The following is a 24,578-nucleotide window of genomic DNA, read 5'->3' on the forward strand; positions in this document are numbered from 1 at the left end:
AATAAGTACTTCAAAGATGCATATGTGTGTATACATATACAGACATATATATATATATATATAAAGCAAAGAAATTAACTCAAATTCACATAAAATTGGTCTTGGGAAAACATGGCAATAATAAAAGATCTTTAGAGCTATAATTTATATTGGACGCTTTGTTCATAGATATATCAGCTATTCATAGATATATCAGCTGTATCAGCCCCAAGTAGAAATAAAACTCAGCTTATCTGCTTAGGAGAGACAGCATGTTAAAGTGGAAAGATCATTGGGTTTGAAGTGAGAAGTACCCAAGTTCAGATCCCATTTCTTTCACTTATTAACTGTTTAACCTTGGGCAAGTCACTTAAGGTCTCTATCCCTCTGCCATAAAATTAGGGGGTTGGACTAGATGACCTCTCCGGTCCCTTTCAGGTACAAATTTATGATCCAACCCTCACCTAAAGTTATGGTCTAGCTATAAACTTAACCATATGGCTAAATATATAAGCTTAGTTTTCTGTTAAGTGAAAAAAAATGTTTAGAGGAGATTATAGTTCCTTTTGTAATCATTTTATTGTAATCAGACTGTATTTAAAATACATTATTTTTGTTATTTTATATGTTTGACACCTTTCTTCTCAGCTCTTCTAGTTTGTTACATGGCAAGAGGAGGTTGTTCCCCATTAGTTCATGGATGCATGCATTCTCCATCTCGATAAAGGAAATAGATTATCCTGTGACAATCACAGCAGCGGGGAGGTCTCTCTTTTAGTCATTGTGGCAGGATTGTTGCCAGAATCCCCCTTATTAGGCTAATCCTTCACCTGGAAGATGGTTATCTACCTGAGAGCCAGTATGGCTTCAAAAAAGACTGAGGAACAGTTGATATGGTTTTTAGTACCTGACAACTCCAGGAGAAGTTCTGCAAGGAGCAGAACCTCTCTATACAACATTGGTCATTCTGACCAGAACCTTTGATGCTATCAGTCGTAAGAGCTTATGGAAAATTAGGTAAAAATTTGATTGCCCAAAGAAGTTCATCAGTATTGTACATCAATTTCATGAAGGCATTTTTGCCTGGGTTCTGGATAATGGACGAGGCTCTATACTTGTTCCCGTGCTCTTTAGCATGATGTTTAAGCCTTCAGTCAGGACAAACATGACATCAAGGTCAGCTGTTACTCAAGTTGAAAAGGCTGCAAGCCAAGACAAAAGTGGAGGGAGTGTTGGTATACGATTTTTTGTTTGCAGATGATTGTGCGCCTCCTCTGAAGCCAAGATGCAACAAAATATGGATCTGTTCTCTGCCGCTTGTGTTCCTTTTTGGCCTAACAATTAACACCAAGAAAACAGATGTGTTCCACCAGCCAGCACCACACCATCCATATGTAAAACCATTGGTTACAGCAAATGGAGAAGTTTTGAATACTGTGGATAAGTACACTTACCTTGGCAGTGCACTTTCCAGGGATGTACACATTGATAATGAGGTTGACACACACATTGCCAGAGCTTATCTCAGTGTTTGGGAGGCTCCACAGGAAAATGTGGGAGATAAGGTATTAGACTGACTACCAAACTGAAGGTCTACAGAGCCATTGTGCTGACCTCATTGTTGTATGCCTGTGAAACCTGGGCAGTCTGCCAGCGCCATGCCAGGAAACCGAATTGCTTCCATTTGAATTGTCTTAGAAAGATTCTGAAGATCACCCGACAGGATAAGATACCAGACACTGAAGTCCTTTCTTGAACAAAACTGCCAACCATTCAAACTCTACTGCAGAGAGAACAGCTCCAATGGGCTGGCCATGTTGTTTGAATGCCAAACATACACTTACCTAAAAGACTTACTTTTCGGAGAATTCACACAAAGCAAGCACTCACGTCGTGGTCAGAAAAAGCAATAGAAGGACACTCTTAAGGTCTCTCTTAAAAACTTTGGAATTGATTGTGCGATGTGGGAGACACTGACAAAGGACCATCCAGCATGGTGTGTCCTCATCAGAGGTGCTGTGCAATATGAGCAAAGCAGAATTGAAGTAGCTCAAAAGAAACGTGAGATGTGCCAATTTAGAGAACCCACCCCAAATGTTCACATGGACTCTTTGTGCCTGACCTGTGGTAGAGTACTCTGAGCTCATATTGGTCTGATCAGCCCCAGTCAGACACATCGTAGCTTGACTCTAATGAAGTGGTGTCATTTTGGTCCTCTTCAAAAATGAAGGACAACAGCCAACCACCAGACTCCATCAGTAGAGGAAGAAAACATACCAAGGAGAAGTTGTGAATCCTTAGATTATTGAACTATGCAGCAGGCTGCCCTTAGAATTACATTTGCATTAAATAATGTTTCTCTGTTTGAAAATGGGAGTTTATCATGTGCATTAGATATGAAAATATGCCTCAGGAGCCTACTGTTTGTTCAGTGGTCGTTTGTGTCATGCTAAGAACTCTACCGTTTGTGAAGTGTGGACAAGATGCAAAGCATTGTGCTGTACACCAGAGAGGGAGAGGAAGACAAGAGGAAGAGCAGTCCCTGCCCTCCAAGAATTTGTGTTCTGTCAGGAAGATAGAGCATTTTAACCGATGAACACAATTTGAGGGGGGAGGTGACAACATGCATTGAGCATTGAAGGAAGAGGGTGCATTCGATCCTAGGGATGCAAAACAGCCAGAAGTTTGCCAATAAGGTGTGAAGGGAAGTCATGAGAAATCAGTCTGAAAGGGTGATGGGCTTTTAATGCCAATCTGAGGCATTTACCTTTTATCCCAGGAACAATACAGAGATACTGATGCTTCTCAGGTGAGGGAACTTCAGGAAGATTATTTTGGTAGCTGAATAGATGAATGGAAAAGAAAGAGGGAAGGAGGGGGAAGAGTATGAGCCTTTATATAGCACCTACTAAGTTCTTATAAATATCTCTTGATCCTCATAACAATCATGCATAGTAGGTGGTGGTGTTGTCCCCATTTTACAGTTGAGGAAACTGAGTCAAACAGATTAGGCAACTTGCCCAAGATCACAAAGGAAGTATCCAAGGCTGAATTTGAAGTCAGCGCTCTTTGCACTGCCATGGAAAGAGAAGCAGATGGAGCAGGGAGACCAAGTAGTTGGCTTGTAAAGTAGACCAGGTTAGCCTGAACTAGGTCAGCCACCATGTGAGTAGACAGAAGTGGACAGATGTTAGAGATGTGGAGGTGCAATTGATAAGAAAAAAATTAGATTTTGAGTGGGTTGTGGGGGCAAAGGATATTGAAAGAGGTTGTAAACTTGTGTACTGAAAGGCTAGTGGTACAAAACAGGGAATTTTGGAGGAGGGGTGCATTTAGGGGGTAATACAGGAGTGCATTTTTGCATATATAGGAGTTCTGTTTTGGACATGCTGTAAGCGAAATGCCTATGAGACATCCAAATAAAGATTTCTAGCCAGGAGTTGTTAATTTTATAGTACAACTTGAGAGAGATGAGGACTAGATATTTAGATTTGGGAATCATCTAGACTGAGATAATTGCTGCTCATATCACCAAAAGAAACATTCTAGAGGGCAAAGAGCCCAGGCCAGAGCCTTAGGGGATCTTCCTGGTTATGAGGCAGAACCTGGATAATGGTCCAGCTAAGGAGACCAAGAAAGACTTGGTGAACAGGAAGAGAACCAAGGGAAAGCTCTGGCATGAAGCCTGAGAGAATATCCATCCAGGAGAGGTCAGTAGTGTCACAATCTACAGAGCAGTCATGAAAAATGAGCTCTGAGGAAAAAGAAGAAATCACTGCTCTTCCAGGCCATCCATCACTCCTGCATTAGCCCCAAATCCCCAATCCTGTCATTAATCAGTTCACCTTCACTTTGGTGTGTTGCAGTGGGAAGCCTGAATTCCTCCTCTTCTACCCTGGTGCTGCTCCACCTGCAACTGTGACTGTGTCCTTGCTTCTTCATACTGACCCCTTTACCCTTCCTCCCTATTGGCCCTTTACTGTGCTGTCCACAGTTTCTCCCCCAAACCTTTTCCCTCTAGTCACAGAAGCCTTTTAGCAGAGAACATCATCTTGCCCCTCACTAATCCATGATATGATTCAAAGCACTTAAGCATCATCCTCTGTTCTTGTCTGCCTGCTGTCTACTTTCTTCCTACCTCCACCTTGAGGATTCCCAACTTCCTTCAAGGCGTATATCAAGTACCACCATCTCTCCTCTCTTAGTCTTGCCCCCTGATTACCTTGTGTCTCGTGTGTGTGTGTGTGTGTGTGTGTGTGTGTGTGTCTGTCTCTCTGTCTCTCTGTCTCTCTCTCTCTCTCCCCCTCTCTCTCCCTCTCTCCCTCTCCCTCTTCCCCTCTGTCTCTTCCTCTCTCTCTCCCCCTCTCCTCCCTCTCCCTCTGATACACTGTAAGCTCCTCAAAGAACTTTGGCCCTTGTATCCCCAGCCAAGTACCTGACACATAGTGTGAGCTTAGTAAATGCTTGTTATTAACTGACTGATCAGAAGGATCTGGAGGAAATTGTGCTGTGTTACCATAGCCTTTGGAGTCTTGGGGTCACCTCCATGCCATAAATAAATATCAAAGGAGGTCTTGAGCAAAGGGTCAACTTTATAACTTGACATAACAATAATAATACTAAAACTAGTATTTATATAGCATTTAATGTTTATAAAGTGCTTTACAAATAAAATGTAAAGAGAGATACAAATAAATACAAATAAAACCCTGAGAGGTAGGTGCTATTATTCCCATTTTTACAAATAAGGAAACAGGCAGGTAGCATTTGTGAAGTAGCCTGGCTCAAACAGCCTTTATGTTTCTAAGGCTGCCTTTGCATTCAGGTCTCCCTGACTTCTCGTCCTGTGTTCTATCCATTGTACACCTAGCTGTCTCTGACTTTCACAATGACCTTATTAGATAGGTAGGGTGTTTTTTTGTTTGTTTATTTGCTTTTGCCAGACCTGTGAATTCATCGGTATAGGGAGTACCCAGTAAAGTCTTTTACCAATTCAGATTGCTTTTGCTTTGCAACTTAGTCTTAGAATTGCCCAGGGAATTGAGAGGCCAAGTAACTTGGCCAGGGTCAGCTAGCCAGTACGTGGTGGAAGCTGGTCTTGAACCCAGGTGTTCCTAACTCCATGGCTGACTCTCCATCCACAGACCTGTAGTTCTTCTCAGGCAGGTAGTACAGCCATTGTTATGTCCATTTTACAGATGAGAAAATAGGTTCAGAGAAGTTAAATGATGAGCCTGTAGCCACAAAGTTTAGTAAGTGATAGCACCAAGGTCTCTTCTACAACAAGTGCTTTTTAAGTATACAAATAATAATGATGATATTGACTTATTTTTATATAGTGCCATTATGATTTGCAAAGGACTTTCTTCACGAAAGCCCTGTTAGGTAGGTAATGCAAGTTTGTCCCCACATCACAGTGGAAGAAAGTGAAGTCAAACATGCTAAGTGATTGAATGACACAGCCAGGACTCTAACTCAGCCCAGAATACCAAAAGCTTTTTGACCCGAAGCACAATGACCGCTTTGCTCAAGGTGGCTTTGAATGGGGTTTTTTGGGCACAGCCACATTTATTGAAACTGGCAGCAGTATCTAATTCTGCAAGTATTACCGATCCCTTTGTCAGTTAAAGAACACCAGCATGTCCCTAGAATATGCATGTGACATTACAGACTCTTGGGCAGGGGAGATTTTGCTATTAATAAAGGTGCTAGGAAACATTTTCCAGAAAATCAGACCACCTGCCTCCTGTTTCTTTTTCATTTAAAAATTATGTCTGAATGGAAATGGAACAAAGACTAAAAGAAACTATTTTGAAGTTCAGGTTCAGTAAATAATAAAGAAATGTTCAGCATAGAACTGAAGACCCTAGCTACAAATCCAGTGTTCTTGTCGCCAGATTTGTTTTTCCCAGAGTAGCTTCCAAAGACTGAGCTTCAACCCTGTCATTGTAGGATGTAAAGGAAATGGTGAATTTGCCTGTGTTGTTGGATGCAGATTTAGATGTTAGAATGAGGAAATCACTCCCTCTTCTGGTAGTACCTACCAAGTTCCATATATTTCCAGAAAAGTTGAATTCATTTACTTTTTTCTTCATTCACCAACATATTCCATGTCCCTACCATTATTTCCAGGGTTCACATTAATGGAACATTATGTCGATGGCATTCCTGTATGGCATTTAAATAAAATGTCATTATACAAGGACATTTAATCATAAATATGTGAATCTTATTTATATTATATTGCTTAGAATGAACATTTGTATTTATGAATTTTATTTAATGTATATGAAATGTGGCTGGGCCTGGAGTCAAAAAGACCTGAGTTCAAATGTAGCCTCAGACACTTACTAGCTGTGTGACCTTGGGCAAGTCACTTAATCTGTTTGCCTCTGGTTCCTCAACTGTAAAATGGTGGTGGTAAAAGCACCTCTCAGGGTTGTTGTGAAGATCAAAGGAGATAATATTTGTAAAGCACCTGGCACAATGCCTGGTACATAGGCACTACATAAATGCTTATTTCTCTCCTCCTACATCATCTCTGTTCTGTAACCTGTATTTTAAAAATTCATGTTTGGAATCATAAACTATTACTATTATATTACCAGAGAACATAATTATTACACTTCACATTTATGTAGTAGTTTACAGTTTGCTAAGGACTCTTACAGTGGTACCATTTTGCAGATTAGGAACCTGAAGCCCAGAGAAGATGAGTGATTTTTCTATGGTCATACGATGGTAGGATCCAGGATTTCTGATTCTAAGTCCAGTGTTCTTTCTGCTACACCACACTGCCTCTGTTACTAGGCGTGGAAGTCGCTATCTAGAGATCATCTAGTGCAAGCCTCCCATTTCCTAAATTCAAGGGAAATCAAAGGAATTGGCTACTGTCACACAGCTCTGATGAGTTATTGAGAGTCAGGACTGGGACTCAGTGGGGTCTTCTGAGTCCTACTCCAGTCTCCTTTTGACTGACTCATGTGGTAATTTGATGGACAAGAACTTTGAGTGGATAAAGTCATTGAGGTCAATCATGAAAACACTTGAGAAAAATGTACTCATATTTTAAAAAAATTTTCAATAGGAGTTAATAACCAAAGAACCTTTTGTTTAAAGCTGAGTTAACCTGGAAGAATTGATAACTACTGTCTAGTATAGCTCCTGATATCTTTCTGTTATTTTTAAGAGTATGTTGGTTAATATTGTATGTGTGCAGTGACTATACATATATATGTATATAATATATATATATATATACACACACACACGTGTGTGTTTGTGTGTGTATACTTATGTACTTTTTTGCTAATTGCTAGCCTTAAGATTTAGTTGTATTAGAATAACTGGCAACTTTCCCAAGGCCTGAACATTTTTGGAGTAGGATATCATAGCTCTGAATGTAAAAAATAAATAAAAATAGAAGTAGTTGAGACTATTATTTTCTAGGCAAATACCTTCAGATTTAATTTATTTCTAGCACAAAGTTTTAATTTTCTCTTTTGCCAAAGTTACTGCTTTTCATGAGCAGCAGTCATTTTGAACTGCTTTCTAGTTAAAGAACTATGTTGTCAGTGACCTCTTAGCAACAGTGATGATCTACAAGTGAGTTTTCTTTCATATCGTGTCATGTTTATTTAATACCTTCCTATTGGTATTAAGAGTGTTGATTAATCTGCTCTGGAACAAGAAGATCCTTTCCAGCTCTAAATCTATGATCCTATGATCTCAAGAGTCTCCTTAAAATTTAAATAAGCTACTCTTGCAGAGGGAACAAATGAAAAAAAAATATACGAAATGTTTATTTTTTATAGTATTCAGTTTCCAAGTAGTAATTGCATGGTTTGAGTCAACTCCAATGTAGTAGTTTATTACTTATGAGTCAGGCAGCTGGGAATGTCAAATACTAGACTAGATTGTAACCAACTGTACCAAAATCTGGGATTAGTTATGGGGCTTTTAATTTGGCACACATGTTTGTGTAATCAGTAGTGTCAAGCTACATATCAGTAAGGTGCTGATGTTTTATAGAGTAGTATCATGTAGGAAATAGAAGTTAATGCACACTATGAAAGCAGTAAAAATATTTATGAACTGCTTCACTTTGTCACACTTTTTCTGTTTTGTTCCTTGAGTGTTTAATTACAAAACAAGAAAAAGAACATTACATATAAGCCAAGTGCAATATTAAAACTAGTCCCTAAAAAGATTGTTATTGCACATGTTGTAATAGTTAAGTAAAATCATGTCCATCCAGAATCCTTAAAGATTGGATCCTTCTTAAGAATCAAATTTTCCAGAGCTAAGACTTTTAAACATCAAAACTTATTTTTTTTAATTTAGCCTTTTTGGACAAATAAAGCATTTTAAGTTCCTTTTGGTGACTCAGGTTCATTTATGAACATCTGCACTATTGTATAGGAATTCAGAAAGGATGTGTTTCTAACTGGGATCAGCAGTGAAAAGAGATCACCTTGAGTGGACTTTGAATTATATGTAGGATTTGGAAAAGAAGAAAAAACTAATGGAAGAACACTTCACATAGCCAGGAGCAGATAGCAGAAAATGGTGTGAGCACAGTTGGGGAGGTAGAAACATAAGATGAGGTACAAGAAAGGTGACCTCCACCTTTCCAGTTGGGATGGAGAATTTGCATTAAGAAAGTAAGAAAAGATAAAGGTCGAAATCTGAATTTGGTGCCAGTTTGGAGAGGGAGATTATCTTCAAATTCTAGGCCAAGGAATTTCAGCTTTGTCCTATAGACTGTGGGTGGTACTGTTGAAAGTCTGAGTAAGCAATCATTCATTTATTTTTCTTAGTTGAGGTATTTTGTTTTTAACACAGCAATCACTTCTGCCAAACAACTACCACCACCCTAATTATAATTCCTTCCCATTATTAAAAGTTAGGCAAAGCCACCTAAACACCCTTTCTCCCATGAATCCTTTCCTAACGGCTCATCCTTTAAACTTTCTGATAAATACTAAACACTAGTATATCTTCATATTCATATTTGTATGTGAACACCATTCAACCTCCTAATAGAAATTCCTTGAGAATGAGGACCATGGCTTAATGAATCCTTATACTAGTTACTAAAGGAGATTCAGTCTTGTGAATTATGCATGCTCAAAAAACTGTTCAACCAAACTGCATCACCATTTCCCTAAATGGCTTGCACTAGAGGACCTGTGACTTTAATAAGGTATTGCTGTTACTCTACCCCACCCCCAACATAGATCACAACCTTTGAGTGAATTAATAACCTGTCATTGAGTCGCTGTGGTTTAAAAAAAAAATTGTTACCTGGTGGCCAAACTTGTAATGATGAGCCTTTCCAGATCTAGCTAGGCCATTCCTTAGATGACAAGCACACAGTCCATCGATGGGCTCAAGGCCTTTGAGAACTCCAAGTCAAACACACTTGTGTTATGATGAAGCATTGGAAGAAGTTATTACTCACAAATAGGTAGCAGCTCTACAGCACTTTAAGATTAGCAAAGTGCTTTGCATCTATTAACTCTTGGTAAACCAGCCCTTTACTAATTTGGTCTGAAACTTCAGAAATGTGTAGGTCTGTTCTGGAGTCCCTTTCTCTCCTAAATGAAAAACAGACAGGTACCTGAAGATGAAATTCTTCTGGGTCAGGAAACTTGAACTCATAAAAAGCAGCATGGCATTTTACAGTGTTAGCTATCTTGGACTTCGTTCCTTTTTAACTATATTTGTTTTAACCTTCTCCTGGATGGTGAAGACAAATTGGAATTAAGTAGTTTTGTAGTGTTTATCTGACATTCTCATCTATCTCTAAACATTAGGCCTATCCCTTCTTTGTTCTTCTAGCTCCAAATTTACATTTATAAGCTTTGTCCTTAGCATCTTTTACTAGCCTGAGCTCATTTAACTTCTCTCTTGTATTTATCCTTAATTATGTTCCCTTCTTTCACCTTTTGTATAGTGATCTGCATATAGATACTTAATAAATGTTTGAGTTTTTTGAATGACTCGTACATCTTTTAAGTTCTAAATTTGTCTAAAATTTTAGGACAGAGTCTCTTTAGATCTGACCTTTTTCTTTCTCATCTGGATCATTTAGCTCTATCATCAGAATTTTGTTTTTTAAAGCTTACCTTGAGTAATATTCCCCTTTTCTTGTCTTTAGTTATAAGATTGTGACTGTCATTCTATCATTTCAACAAACTTTTTGAAAATGGGATTTCCTAAATTCTATCAATATTTCTCCAACTATGCCAACATTTTCTTCCTTGTCTTTTATAAATTCTAAGATGACATGGACACTTTCTCTCAAACGTCCATTTCTTTCTTCTGGTGAAGTGGAAGGAACTGGATGTTATCAACCTGAAAGTTTGGTTAAAGTAGGCAAACAAGCTAGGTGATATGTAAATTCATATTGTTTATGCCCTTAAAGCTAGCAGAACTAGCTTACTTGTACATACAAGGAGCCAGAGCTTAAAGTTCTGACTGTCTGAACAAAGGAATGAGAAGGTTTAAATACATTTTTAGAACAGTCACAACTCAGCATGTCTGTGTTACTCAATTTTATGATCTCCATGTATGTTTAACCGTGACACAAGAAAAGGACTTTTCTAAATTGAATAGGTTGTAAATACAATAAGATAAGAGAGTTGATAAGGGTCGCTTGAAACTACAACCCAGTGTTTCTGTGTTTAATTTACCATTAACATTCCATAACACAGTATATGCCCATAAGATATTAAGCAAGATAGTTTCTCAGGTTAAGAGTCTCATCCTTAATGGCTAATAAACAGAGGAAAGAATGCTCTTAGGTCAGCCTGATCTGGCCTTGTTGACATAGGAAGAGGTATTCTGTGAGTTTACTCAGAGAACAAAGAGATCATTAGGTTCAGGCTCTGACCCATATTGAAGTTGAAGTTACTATTTTGATATTAAATGATTATCATTTCCTCCTTTTGGTCAAAGGCAAGCTGAAAGCTTTGCCTGTAGACCTAGGAAGGTATGGAAAAACTTCTCTCTTCTTCAGGGGTGAAGTTCTAAAAATCCTTATCTAGGTGGATTCCATTTTTTTTTTTTTTCTGTGGTTGGACATCCCCAGAGATAGACAGTAATTGTAAACAAGCAGAAAGAGCAAATTGCAAGGGGGATCAGGGTAGGGAGCATAATGGAGAAAATAGAGCAGCTAAGGAAAATAAGCTAAAGATACCAAAGATATAGTAACCAGTCTTGGAATGCAAGGGACTCAGAGAGGGAGCTGTTCTTCGTTCAGGTCTGGTCCGGACTCTTGGGAAAGCTGTCTACATCTGATGTCATCTTTTTCAGGCCCCTTTGAAACCAGAGGGCAAGGTCTCCTATGGGCTCAGATGTCCACTCGGGAGCAGGGACAATCATTATGTGTGACAGAGGGATTAAGGAGTCCATATTCACAAGTTGGCAGCTATAGGATTAGTCAGACCTGACAGGGGCTCCCAGAACATATATGATTTGATAATTGAGAGAAAAACAGCACAACATAGGTCATTGACCAAAGGCACATAGAAATGCTTCAGTTTCCCAGCCACGCAGGGCTACGTTAAACAGTGCAATAAGTGGTTCAATATCCCAGCCATACAGGGCTGAGTCTAAACAAATACAATAAAGTTTTTCTCACAATTCATAAAATTGCACAATTACATTAAGTCAGGTACAGACCAAACCACTTAGATGGCTCACATGTTTACATTTACACATTAGATAATGAAGAAAACTTAAACATAAACCATACAAAGTAATGCAATCATTATTAACAATGTTAACCAACATTAAATTCCTTGTATCCCAGTTACCTATTCCTAATGTCTATTTAAGCAGCACTTTTTGAATCCCAGATACCTGATGTAGTTATCTGGTCCCTCGATATCTCTTCTTTGACAAAAAGGTGTCATTCTTAGGACAGTTCTAAAAGAGAGTTTTGCTACTCTGGTTCAGATCTAGAAATTCCCAGATAATTTTTACTTAATATAACTTAGCACAATCGCTTAAATTTGATTCTCCATTTTTGAAACTTCAGAGTATTTCAGTTTATATTTTATTATCTGCTGTTTCTATCTTTACCTAAATCTTGGACCTGGTATAAGAATCCTTTAAAATGTGGAGGTCCAACCATAAAATTAACTCATCTTCCTCTTAAAATTATCAGACAGATACTTTAATAAAGGAGATATAATTTCACCTTAACCACTCTCTTATACAATTTTTGTGCAAAAATCCAAATTGGATATCTAATTACCAAAACATGATAAATTTTGGAAGTCAATCATATACATCTGTATGTAATTCTTAGAAGAATCAATTTGATCCTATTGCTTTTCCTCAAATTTTGCTATCCTTTTTTTTTAAATTAGACATCACATCACATCTTTGTCTTATTACTTTGTCTAATCATTTCCTCCTTTTGGAGGATATTATCTCTATATTATTTTTATTTGGCTATGAACATAGGTCAAAATTGTAAGCTATTCATTCCTGCATCCCATATCCATCTATTACCTAATATATTTAGCATTGTGCTTACAAAACTTCTTGATAATATATGTTTGCTATGAAAGAAAAGAGGCACAATGTCATATATCTGAACACAAGGACAGAACTTCCTTAGCTCTGTTTGATTCCAGGCATGAGTCATATCTGACAGCTAATTATATAGTCACTACATGTTGAAAGCAGAGCTTTCAGGTGGGGAATTTTTCCTTTTCAGAAAGGAAATAGCAAAATTGGGAAATAGAAAAAAAAAATAAAAAAAAATAAAAGAAAAAAAATTAAAAAAATAAAAAAAAAATTGGGAAATAGAGTCAGGAAGATCCTACCTTGGCTGTGTCCAAGGTTGTCTTCAAAACTTTTCCCCAGACACAGACCTTTAGAAGTTTTCAGCCTGTAGTGCATGCCATTCTACTATTGGCTTTATAACACCTATCCCTGTAATCAGAGCTTAAAACACAGTAAATTGTAGTCTCATAAAGTCTTAAATAGCAAATAAATATCTTTCAGAAAGGACTGCCCTAAATTTCATTGAGCATTAATTATCAGATCAAGTTACATAACTTTTCTGTCTTCTAAAATACTCCCTCACACTTTCTCAACATACTTAAACCACCTGAAACTTGATCCAGAACAACTATCCAGGGACAGGAGGGGCTAACCCCCATTTATGTGTCCCTAAACCTTCTTATCTGCTTTTCATATTTCCAATCAAACCTTTATTTATCTTGCAAAATCTTTCAAACCCATTATTCAGTTTTCCTTTACATTATAACCATAAGACAAGATAGCTCGTGAGTTATTACTCTTTACTAACATAAGTACTGTACTAGAATCCCATTCCAGCTTAAACAAAGCAAAGAGGTTAATGACTAACCACACAGGTTGATGAATTTGTCCTTGCTTCACAAGTTTGTTTGTTCTTCTCTAGTTATACTCATTCTGGAAGAATAAGGCACTTTAGGAATTAAATCTTTTATATATGATAAATTCAAACACTAATTTTAATGACTCAAATGAAAGTTCAGTAGGCCTTCTAAAAATGACAAAAAAGATTTTTTTAAAAACATTTCTTCTAAAAGTACTTCCCCGGGGACGGAGCCAAGATGGCAGCTGGAAAGCAGGGACTTCCTAAAGCTGTCCCCCAGGACCCTCCAAACACCCATAAAAAATGGCTCTGAACAAATTCTAGAACTCCAGAACCCATGAAATAGCAGGGCTCCAGCTCAAGACAGCTTGGATGGTCGCAGGGTAAGGTCTATCACACCATGCTGGGAACGGAGCAGAGCTGAGCAGAGGCCAGTGTGAGCTGCGCCCAGAAGAACCAGACCCGGAGCCAGGAGGAACAGGCCCTAGCGCCCTGAATCAGTGTGAGCTGTGGCAGTTACCAGACTTCTCAACCCACAAACTACAAAGACTACAGAGAAGGTTAGTGGGAAAAACTTCTGGGACAGAGTGAAAGGAGTTCGCGGTTCGGCCACCACCCCCCGGGGCGCAGAGGTGGTGAAGCTCTGAGGCTGCTTGCAGAGCTACAGCTGCAATTGCTTCCAGCCCCAGGCCCACCTGGTGGGAGGAATTAAGTGGTGGATCAGAGCAAGAGTGCAGAGCCTGCTTAGATCTGAGTCCAGTCCAGGTTGGCAGGTCTTGGGGAAGGAGAAGTGCTGGTGTGGCAGAGCTTGCTGTATAGAAATAGCTCTGAAAACAACAGCACAGCCCCTCAAGCTTGGGAAAAGTACTCTCTACTCTACAAGCAGGCACACCCTGACGAAAAACTCAAGGGTCAAGTAGTTGGCTGGGAACATGAACAGACAGCAAAAACAGACTTAGATTCAGACTCACACTTTGGAATCTTTGGTGACAAACAAGACCAAAATATACAGCCAGAAGTCAACAAAGTCAAAGAGCCTACATCAAAAGCCTCCAAGAAAAACATGAACTGGTCTCAGGCCACGGAAGAGCTCAAAAAGGATTTGGAAAAGCAAGTTAGAGAAATAGAGGAAAAATTGGAAAGAGAAATGAGAGCAATGCAAGAAAACCATGAAAAACAAGTCAGTGACTTGCTAAAGGAGACCCAAAAAATACTGAAGAAAATAACACCTTAAAAAATAGACTAACTCAAATGACAAAAGAGCTCCAAAAAGCCAATGAGGAGAGGAATGCCTTGAAAGGCAGAATTACCCAAATGAAAAAGGAGGTCCAAAAGACCACTGAAGAAAATACTACCTTAAAAATTAGATTGGAGCAAGTGGAAGCTAGTGACTTTATGAGAAATCAAGATATTATAAAACAGAACCAAAGGAATGAAAAAATGGAAGACAATGTGAACTATCTCATTGGAAAAACCACTGACCTGGAAAATAGATCCAGGAGAGAATTTAAAAATTATTGGACTACCCGAAGGCCATGATCAAAAAAAGAGCCTAGATACCATCTTTCAAGAAATTAAGAACTGCCCTGATATTCCAAAGCCAGAGGGTAAAATAGAAATTGAAAGAATCCACCAATCACCTCCTGCAAAAGATCCCAAAAAGAAAACTCCTAGGAATATTGTCACCAAATTCCAGAGCTCCCAGATCAAGTAGAAAAGATCAAGCAGCCAGAAAGAAACAATTTGAGTATTGTGGAAACACAATCAGGATAATACAAGATCTAGCATCTTTTACATTAAGGGATTGAAGGGCTTGGAATATGATATTCCAGAGGTCAATGGAGCTGGTATTAAAACCAAGAATCACCTGCCCAGGAAAACTGAGTATCATGATCCAAGGCAAAATATGGATTTTCAATAAAATAGAGGACTTTCAAACTTTCTCAGTGAAAAGACCAGAGCTGAATAGAAAATTCGACTTTCAAACACAAGAATCAAGAGAAGTATGAAAAGGTAAACAAGAAAGAGAAATCATAAGGGACTTACTAAAGTTGAAATATATATATAGAGAGAGAGAGAGGGAGAAACAGAGGGCACAGGGTGAGTTGAATATGAAGGGATGATATCTAAAAAAACAAAATCAAATTAAGGGATGAGAGAGGAATATAATGAGAGAGGGAGAAAGGGAGAGATAGAATGGGGTAAATTATCTCACATAAAAATAGCAAGAAAAAGCAGTTTTGTTGGAATGGAAGAGGGGGCAGGTGAGGGGGAATGAGTGAATCTTTCATCAGATTCAACTTGAGGAGGGAATAACATACACACTCAATTGGGTATCTTACCCCACAGGAAAGAAGGAGGAAGAAGATGAAAAGGGGGGGATGATAGAAGGCAGGCAGATGGGGGAGGTAATCAAAAGCAAACACTTTTGAAAAGGGACAGAGTCAAGGGAGATGAGTGAATAAAGGGGGATAGGATATGAAGGAAAGGAGCAAAATATAGCTAGTCTTTCACAACATGAGTATTGTGGAAGGGTTTTGTATAATGATACACGTGTGGCTTATGATGAATTGCTTGCCTTCTTAGGGAGGGTGGGTGAGGAGGGAAGAGGGGAGAGAATTTGGAACTCAAGGTTTTAAAAGCAGATGTAAAAAAAAAACAAAGTTTTTACATGCAACTAGGAAATAAGATATACAGGCAGTGGGGCATAGAAATCTATCTTGCCCTACAAGAAAGTAAGAGAAAAGGGGATGGAAGGGGAGTGGGGTGAGAGAAGGGAGGGCTGACTGGGGAATGGGGCAATCAGAATATATGCCATCTTGGAGTGGGGGGAGGGTAGAAATGGGGAGAAATTTTGTAATTCAAACTTGTGGAAATCAATGCTGAAAACTAAAAATATTAAATAAATAAATAATTTTTTTTGAGAGATGAAAGTGTTTCCCCTTTTAAAACATTTTTAAAATTTATCCTGATGTTAAGAGGAATAATCACTAGACTTTTATGAAGAAAATTAGTTGGAAAGTTTTAAAATAAATATCTTTTTCTTTCTCCTTAAAACAAAAACCTTTAAACACTGGATTTCATTAACTAAGTTGGTGCAAAATGTCCTCATTCTCAAAGTATTATACAGAATTCCTAGATATTACAAAATTCCTTAGTCAAAAAAATGTTGTGATGGAGGACACTTAGTTTCTATAAGTTAAGAAAAACATGTGCACTTAAATTAGCTTTATCACAATAACAAAGTTTACCGGGGCTTTAAAACTTACTTCCTAGGAATTTCTCTACAGGATTGATAAGAATTCATGATTAGATGGTTCCAAAAATCTTTGTTTCAGTTAACAACCTCAGTTCTTAATTAAGTACAATTCTAATCTAACAACATCTAGATTATAAGAGCAATTATTTTTCTAACAACATATGTAATGCAATGTTTAATCAAGTTGCACAATATAAGAAAATTTAGAAATATGAGCATACCACAAGCAATTATCAAGTATTTAAAACTTGAAACAGAATCGATTAATTAGCAATCAGGTGACCGTAACTTAGTTGAATGAGCAAATCAAATCTGGATTCATAAGCACTAGTGGTAACATTCTCAGGCCCAGTACTCTTAGCACTGTAAGAGAAAAGATTATTATCTATAAAATCACATTTTTGACAGTTTACTATGTATCCTGAATTGACAGAAGTTACAAGAGGAGATCCCAAACAAGGCCTTTGTATAAATACTTGATTTATAGCAAAAACAATTTTAACTGAACTTTCCTTTAGATAAAGACAAAACTTGGAATTTATAATTTCTTAAGTTACAGCAATTGTCCAGCTTCTTAACCTATTCATCATTTTTCTTAGACAATACAGTCTTAACAAAATTTAGAACATAGAAACGTAATAATGCCCTAAACATTATTATGTATGTAAAATTTGAAACAACCCATTATCAATTTAGGCGAAAGCATTTCTAAATCACTTTACACAGAGAATCATTCATCTCATCATTAATATGTTGAAGCTATAACCTTAAACTACCACATATATTCTCATAATAGACAAGATTTTAAATGAAAAAAAATGCTTTCATAGTAAATATCGGTATTATTATTTGTTTATAGCCAAATATAAGTTTCAAATCATCAAATTTTTATCATGTCCCTTTTAAAAACTCAATTCACATATCAAAATCTGATTAAAATTCCTATAATATCATTTCTACAATGATCTTCTCAAATTTTACAATCTAAGAGAATTTTAGAAATACAGTACAGTTTTAGAAATATGGAAACAATAAACTTCAGATGACATCAGTTGTAGTTCCAGATTGTCACATATAGAAATTATTCAACTTACTACTTTTGGTATTTAAAAACCACTTCAAAGTTAATAATTACATTAAAAATAATGTTGTTTCTAACATATGCCAGTCATGATGTTAAGCATTTTGAAATCATTATATCATTTTGATCCCATAGCAACAACCATTATTATTTTTCCTTTTACAAATCAGGAAACAGGTCAAACAGAGATAAAAATACAGTTTTGCCATTGGAACAGAGAAGTGTGAAGTTTACCTAGAGCAGAGGCTGGTTTCTCAATGATGACAATTCCTGGAGGCTGGGCTTAGGGAATGCTAACCACAGGCCCAATCCATCTACCTCTGCCTTCCCCCACAACTGCAGAATTTACTGAGCCTAGGGTGGTTTGCAGCTGCTGGGACAGGATGGGCAAAAAATGTATAGGACCTGGGTGACATTTCCAAGCTTTGCCAAAAAGGATGGGCTACAAGGTGCCCAGGGGCACAGGACTGTCTGGCAGTACCCATATCCTTCTCCATGGTATCTATAATCCATTACGCAATTTAATTCTTGAACATATATGCTGTTTTTAATTCTTTGTCTTTAGCACATCATTCTGTCTGCCCTAAAAAGATCAAAAATGGCTTGATAGCAAGACCTATGCTGTATATTCTGTATCTCCTAAAGCACTTACATAATAAGTAGTAAATAACTTATCAGGATCTTATATATTTGGTGTCAGAACTGTAGCTCAAGCAGCAAGGGAATAGAATGAAAGTATGAGGCTCAGCAATGAGAAAAGGCATCTATAGTATTTTTACTTACAACAGATATTTTTTTTTTTGCTTACAACAGATATTATTTTCATTTTGCAGATAGAGAAAATGAGGCTGCTAGGAGATAGTAGCTTGCCCAAAGATAAAGTTATTAAAAGTGGAAACAAGATTTGAAGCCAGTTATTTCTCAACATACCTTCTCTGTTTCCAACCTACTTGTACCCAACAAGCCTTCCCTTGTAGCAAAGATCAAACAGGATAGATTAGGAGCCAGAAGACATGAGTTCAAATCCAGGCTCTGCCTCTTATCAGTATGACTCTAGGAAAGTCACTTCCCCTCTGTGGGCCTCATTTCCAAAATGAGATGATTAAACTAAATGACCTTTAAGGTCCCTTTCAGCTTTAAATCTATGCACCTATGATCCTGTTGTTTCCTTTGCCTTCTAAAATGAAAATGTCAACCACACAAGTTAGGCATTTACAACTTGGGGAAAAGATTGAGTATTGTACTGGGTGGTGATTTTTAGAGAATAAAGCCCGCCTTTTCCTTTTGGCCTTTGATTCCTTTGCAGTCTGTGTTCTTTGTGTCAAAATAATAAGTCAAAATATTCTGACATGATGGCAGGTGACAACTCATTGTGTTTTGTTCATCTGTTTATAATTGTAACACTAGTTCCCCAATCTTTGGCGGGGGGGGGGGGGTGGGGGGCAGGCATAGTAAAATAGATGCATCATGATAAGGAAAACATTTAAGGTGCCATGTTTTAAGGAGAATATGAACAAGTCTGAGCACATCTGGAGGAAGGGTGACCCAGGTAATAGGACTAAAGACCATGGTCATGAGATCAGAATCTGGTGAAGCAAGCTAAAGATTGCAGGGCTTTTTTTTGTTTTATTTGTTTAGCTGTATAGGGCAAAAGAGGAGAACCAAAGAAAGGGAGTGTGAAATAAATGAAACTTACTGACCGAGAGGAGGCTGAGCTGTTCAACTCTTAAGCTGACTGTTTTCTCTGCCAAAGAGAAGAGCTTTAAGCCTGGAAAGGACAGAACAAATATAGCTAATAGAGAGTTGTTGCCCAGAATAAGAAGATAATGAGAGAGCAGCCTTGGTGCTTTTAAGCTCAAGTTACTGGCACTAGACAAAATATATCCCAGGGTACTGAAAGAATTAGCAGGTGTGATTACTAAGCCACTGTCAGTGATGTTTGGGAAACGGTAAACTGGAAACATACTACAATATTGGTACATGACCCAATTTTCAAAATAGAGAATGGAGTCTACAAGTTCTAAGCCAAGAGTTCTTAACCTTTTTTGCATCACAGACCCTTTTGGCAGTCTGGTAAAGTCTATGGACCCTTCTCAAAAACACTGTTTTAAATACATAAAAGATGTGGAATTAAAGGAAACCAATTATATTGAGGTGCACATCAAAATGAGTCCAAGGACCCCACGTTAAGAACATTTGCTTTTAGTCCACTGAGTTCAGCTTTTTTTTTTTTAATTGAGTTTTATCTAAAGTTCAACAAAACCAATACATGGCTTTGTCTAATTGCCCATGTTGCCCATGACTAACAATTAGTATTCTCCAGCTGCCTTAGAAGCTGATGATAATAACTCCAACCTGTATTGTGCTTTAAGGTTTACAAGAGGCTGTACATATATTCTTATTTGATCCTCACAACAGTTCTGTGAGGTAAATACTGTTATAATCCTCATTTTTACAGATGGGAAAGCTGGAGCTTAGAGAGATTTTGACTTGCCCAGAGTCACAAAGCTAATAAGTGTCTGAGGTGGGATTCGAACTCACATGCTCTTAAGTCCAGTGCGCTCTCTACTATATTGTGCTACTACCCTTGTGAGAGAGAGGATTTCCCATCACCAGTTCACCAACAATTAGTCAACAATCAACAGGCAGATATGGCACAGTGAATCAGGTAGATCTGAGTTCCAATCCCACCGTAGGCACTTACTAGCTATATCGATAATTCTGAGCAAACCACTTAACTTCTGTCTGCCTCAGTTTCCTTATCCTTAAATGGGGATAATAATGGCACCTACCTCAGGGTTGTTGTAAGGATCAAATAAGATAATAATTGTAATGTGCTTTTGTAAACTTTAAAGTTCTATGTAAATGCTAGTTATTAAGTACTGATTGCCAGTTTCCTAGCTGCTAAGGATACAAATACCATGGATGAAACTATCCCTCCTCGTAATGGAAAAGACAAATACATATGTATTTATGGAATAATATGGGACAAAGGTCAGGAGGAAGTGCATTGCAGGCATGGGAAACAGCATGACAGCAGAGGTGGAATTTCATTCCTATGTAAAGAACAAGAGGTGACTGGATCACTGACGGGGAGGGAAAGACAGGTTTGGGTCAGTTCATGAAAGGTTTTAAAATCTAAACAGAGAAATTTATATTTTATCCTAAAGGAAATAGGGCAGGGGTAGAGAACCTGCCATCGGGAGTTATAAGAGTTGATTGATTAGGGGAATCCTATAAATGAACGTATATAAGAGAAATCACATTGGCCATAGTGTGTAAGATGGGCTGGAAGGCAAGAAGACCAATCTGGAGTTTATCGAAATAATCTAGGTAAGAAATGGTAAGTGGCAGCTGTTTGGGTAGAGAGACATTATGGAGATGAGAACAGCGTGATTTGGCAACTGGGTTATTGTGTGAGGGAAAATGAGGAATTAAGAATAATGAACCCTGAAGACAGGAAGCCTGGTGGTGCCTGCAGGCTAAGGCTGATGTCAGATATATTGTAAAGGGCATGCCTGTTCCCATGTGGGCAGAACTGTATGGTTGGAGGTTCCTTCTAAATCTGAGATTCTGTCATGTGGTGATAGGGATAGTGTGATGTAAAATGGGAAAGGTTAGATAATAGGTTGAAGCCAATGATGGGAGATCCTTGAATGCAAGGATAAGCAGCTCCAGTTTTATCACAAGGGCAATTTGGTAGAGTTGAGTGTCCTGGATTTGGAATCAGAGGAGACATGAATTCACTTCCTGGCTCTGCTGTTTACTGTTCCTTGTAACCTTTGGCAAGTCATTTCTGCTGTCTGGGCCTCATTCTCCATATCTGTAAAATGAGAGGGTTGAACTAGGTGAGTTCTAAGATCCTTTCCCACTCTAAATTCTGTGATCCCTATGGCAGCATCAGTTAGAAATCTACCAGTTTAAGATTTTAGAAGCGTCTGTAACACTCCGTTTCTGATCTTGCTGTCCGCCATGCCTGGAGCACACTTCTCTCGCACCTGTGCCTCTTCTAATTTTTTCTTTCCTGTAAGACTAAGGTAAAGTTCCCGTTTATATGTGGAGACTCTCCTGATCCTCCACCCCACCCCCCCAGTTTTTAGTGCCTTCCTGCCCAAAAACCTGCTGTGTATTTTGAATATACCTTATGTGCAAATCAGCATTGGTGGAGAAAATTTCCTCAGCAAGAGTTGCCTCTACAAATGAACTAAGTGGTCTGATCCAGGGGGAAAAAAATTGTGTATCCTTTAGTATAGTTGTCTCCTCCCAGTAGGATATAAGCTCCATTAGAACAGGGAATGTATGATTTTTGTCTCTTTACGCCTCAGTGCCTAGCATAACACCTGTCACATAGACTGCTTAATTAAGGCACATCGAATGGTGCCACATGCAGATGTGCAACCCTTCTAAAACTTTCTCTGGAGCACTGAGAGACTGAGCTATTTACTTCCAGGTCACACAGCCAGGATGTGTCAGAGGCAGGATATCCAGGTCGCCATGACTGGAGGGCCACTTCTCTCTTCAGTGCTTCACACTGCCTGATTCAAATGACAGGCACATGAGTGTCTTCTACTCCACATCTCAGGCTACAGTGTGTTTTGTACTTTTTTCCCTCCAATTATCAGTACCACCCAAGTTACTTACTATTATCCATGTTCATTTGTGATCTGAATAACCAGTAATGTGCTAGGTATTATGCAAAATGCAGGGGTATTGAACTTAATCTAAAATGACAGGAAAAAACACGTGAAGAGAGTGTATGTATACTTCAAGGAAAGTTAAATGGCAACCTGCTCTATAGTGATGGTTTTTATTTAATCTGTTAATGGATGGTAGCGAAAACCAGATATAGCCAGTGTGTGTTTCGGGTATCTTCTTTGTTTTCATTCTACCCACTCTCATTTTTGGTTTCTGAACTCATCTCAAATAAATGACTCTCCCCTTTTCTCTTGTCTTTGGCTCCCAGATGTTCTAGTTTAGGCATTCTTTAGAGTGGACTTTTACAATCTGATCTTTTTTTTTTTCTTTTCTGCTTTTCAGATGTACCTCCTGCTGATCAAGAGAAGCTTTTTATCCAGAAGTTGCGTCAATGTTGTGTCCTTTTTGACTTTGTTTCTGATCCACTAAGCGATCTGAAGTGGAAGGAAGTAAAACGAGCTGCTTTAAGTGAAATGGTAGAATATATCACACACAATCGAAATGTGATCACAGAGCCTATTTACCCTGAAGTAGTACATATGGTAAGTGATTGCATTTTTAATTATGGTTTCTAATCCTTTTGTTAGGCAGTGGATTCAGGTATTTAGAGGGTGGGATGAGGGGGCATGTAGACTGCTTGTCATCCTCAGTCTTTTCTGTTTACATTTTCAAGGATGTGGACATTTGTCATAGTTGTATGCAGTGTATCTTAACTGTGTATAATGTATAAATATTTATTGTACATCTTAATTATCATGCTCAGTGCATGGAAGTTAACCACAACTTCCTTCCCTGACTAAAGGAATCGACATGGATCAAAATAAATGTGTGTTTATCTTATTATTTCAACCCCCTAATTTGGGCTCCTAGACCAGGTTTACACCTTTCTGACTACTTGGTTCAGCTTAGGTCTTTTCGCTTATAATTGTACTTTCTGAACCTTAACATTTATAGCTGTATCATGAAACTAAAGATTGGTGATTTCTCATAGCTATTTCTATCTCCCACAACTGGCACTTTCCCTTGTTGATTATAATAATAGTTCAGTAGATCCCTGATCTTATCAATGTGAATACTACCTTTAGTAGTGTCAATTGCAAACCCTCCATATCTTCTCATCTGATACACTTCCTGTCTGTTTTCTCCCAGAAATTCTTCACAAAGTATCTGTATCCATCACTCTAGGGATCTTCCTCCAAGTCTTATTACTCCTAATGTGTACCAGTGCATCTTTCAGGTTGTATCTCTTTTGTCCATCTTTCTCAACACCTGACTATTCTACCTCTTTCCCAGTCATGTATTCATTTCTTTTTGTCATTTTTTGCACATAAGTAATTTTTGGTAATGTTACAGCCAACTTATACCCATCTTGTGTTTTCTCCATTGTTTTTTGGGTATTCTCCAAATTTTATTCTTTGGAAATTGTAGTGATCAGTGATTAGCAGCTCCATTAACCCCGCCAAGAAAATTGGTGTTTAAAGTTGGGGCTTTGTGTCAGAAGTAGCTTAGGATAAAGGAAAGTACCATGTATCTTTGGGCCCAGCTCATTGTCTGTCCACAGAATCTGCCTGAGATGATTCCTTAGGCTTCCTGACCAAACGCATGCCAGTCTTTATCCATTTGTTCCATGTTATATTTCCTATCTCTATTAGAAGGCTTCTCTTTTGAATAGCTTCAGATCTCATGAGAAAAGAATACACAGGCTTTTGTAGTTTTCTACAGCAGACCACACCTTCACCATAACACAGTTGACTGAAAGTTTTAGAAAATACAAAATTTTACTGTGTCCTGATGAGTTTTATTTTTTCAGTTAACAAAAATTCACCTTCTCTTCCTCCCCTTTCCTCGCACCCTACCTCCAGTTGAAAAAGAAAGAAAAACAAAACCTGTGTAACAAATATGCATAGTCAAGCAAAACAAATTCCGGATTGGCCATTTCCAGAAACCTATATGTCTCATTATGCACCTTGATTCCATCGCTACTCTGTTAAGAGATGGACTGCATGTTGCATCATGTGCCCTGTGGAATCATGGTTGATCTTTACATTGATCAGAGTTCCTACATCTGTCAAAGCTAATCTTTATTATAATTTTTATTAACTAATTTATTAATTATTAATAAACTAGTTTATTAACAATTTTAAGTGTTGACATTAGTCTTCACAGTATTGTTGTTACTGTAT

At 38.0% G+C, this 24,578-nt stretch overlaps 1 protein-coding gene across 9 annotated transcripts in view; it reads left to right on the plus strand.

Annotated features, from left to right (window-relative positions):
- The window catches only part of PPP2R5C (protein phosphatase 2 regulatory subunit B'gamma), a 225,850-nt gene that overhangs the window by 117,759 nt on the left and 83,513 nt on the right, over positions 1–24,578 (plus strand). For all 9 annotated transcript variants that reach the window (XM_036748196.1, XM_036748191.1, XM_036748190.1 and 6 more), the window contains one exon: positions 22,738–22,937. In XM_036748196.1, coding sequence (XP_036604091.1) covers positions 22,738–22,937 — 200 coding nt within the window. The remainder of the gene's footprint in view (positions 1–22,737; positions 22,938–24,578) is intronic.

The sequence above is a fragment of the Trichosurus vulpecula genome, chromosome 3 (assembly GCF_011100635.1).
Source record: "Trichosurus vulpecula isolate mTriVul1 chromosome 3, mTriVul1.pri, whole genome shotgun sequence".
Lineage (NCBI taxonomy): Eukaryota > Metazoa > Chordata > Mammalia > Diprotodontia > Phalangeridae > Trichosurus > Trichosurus vulpecula.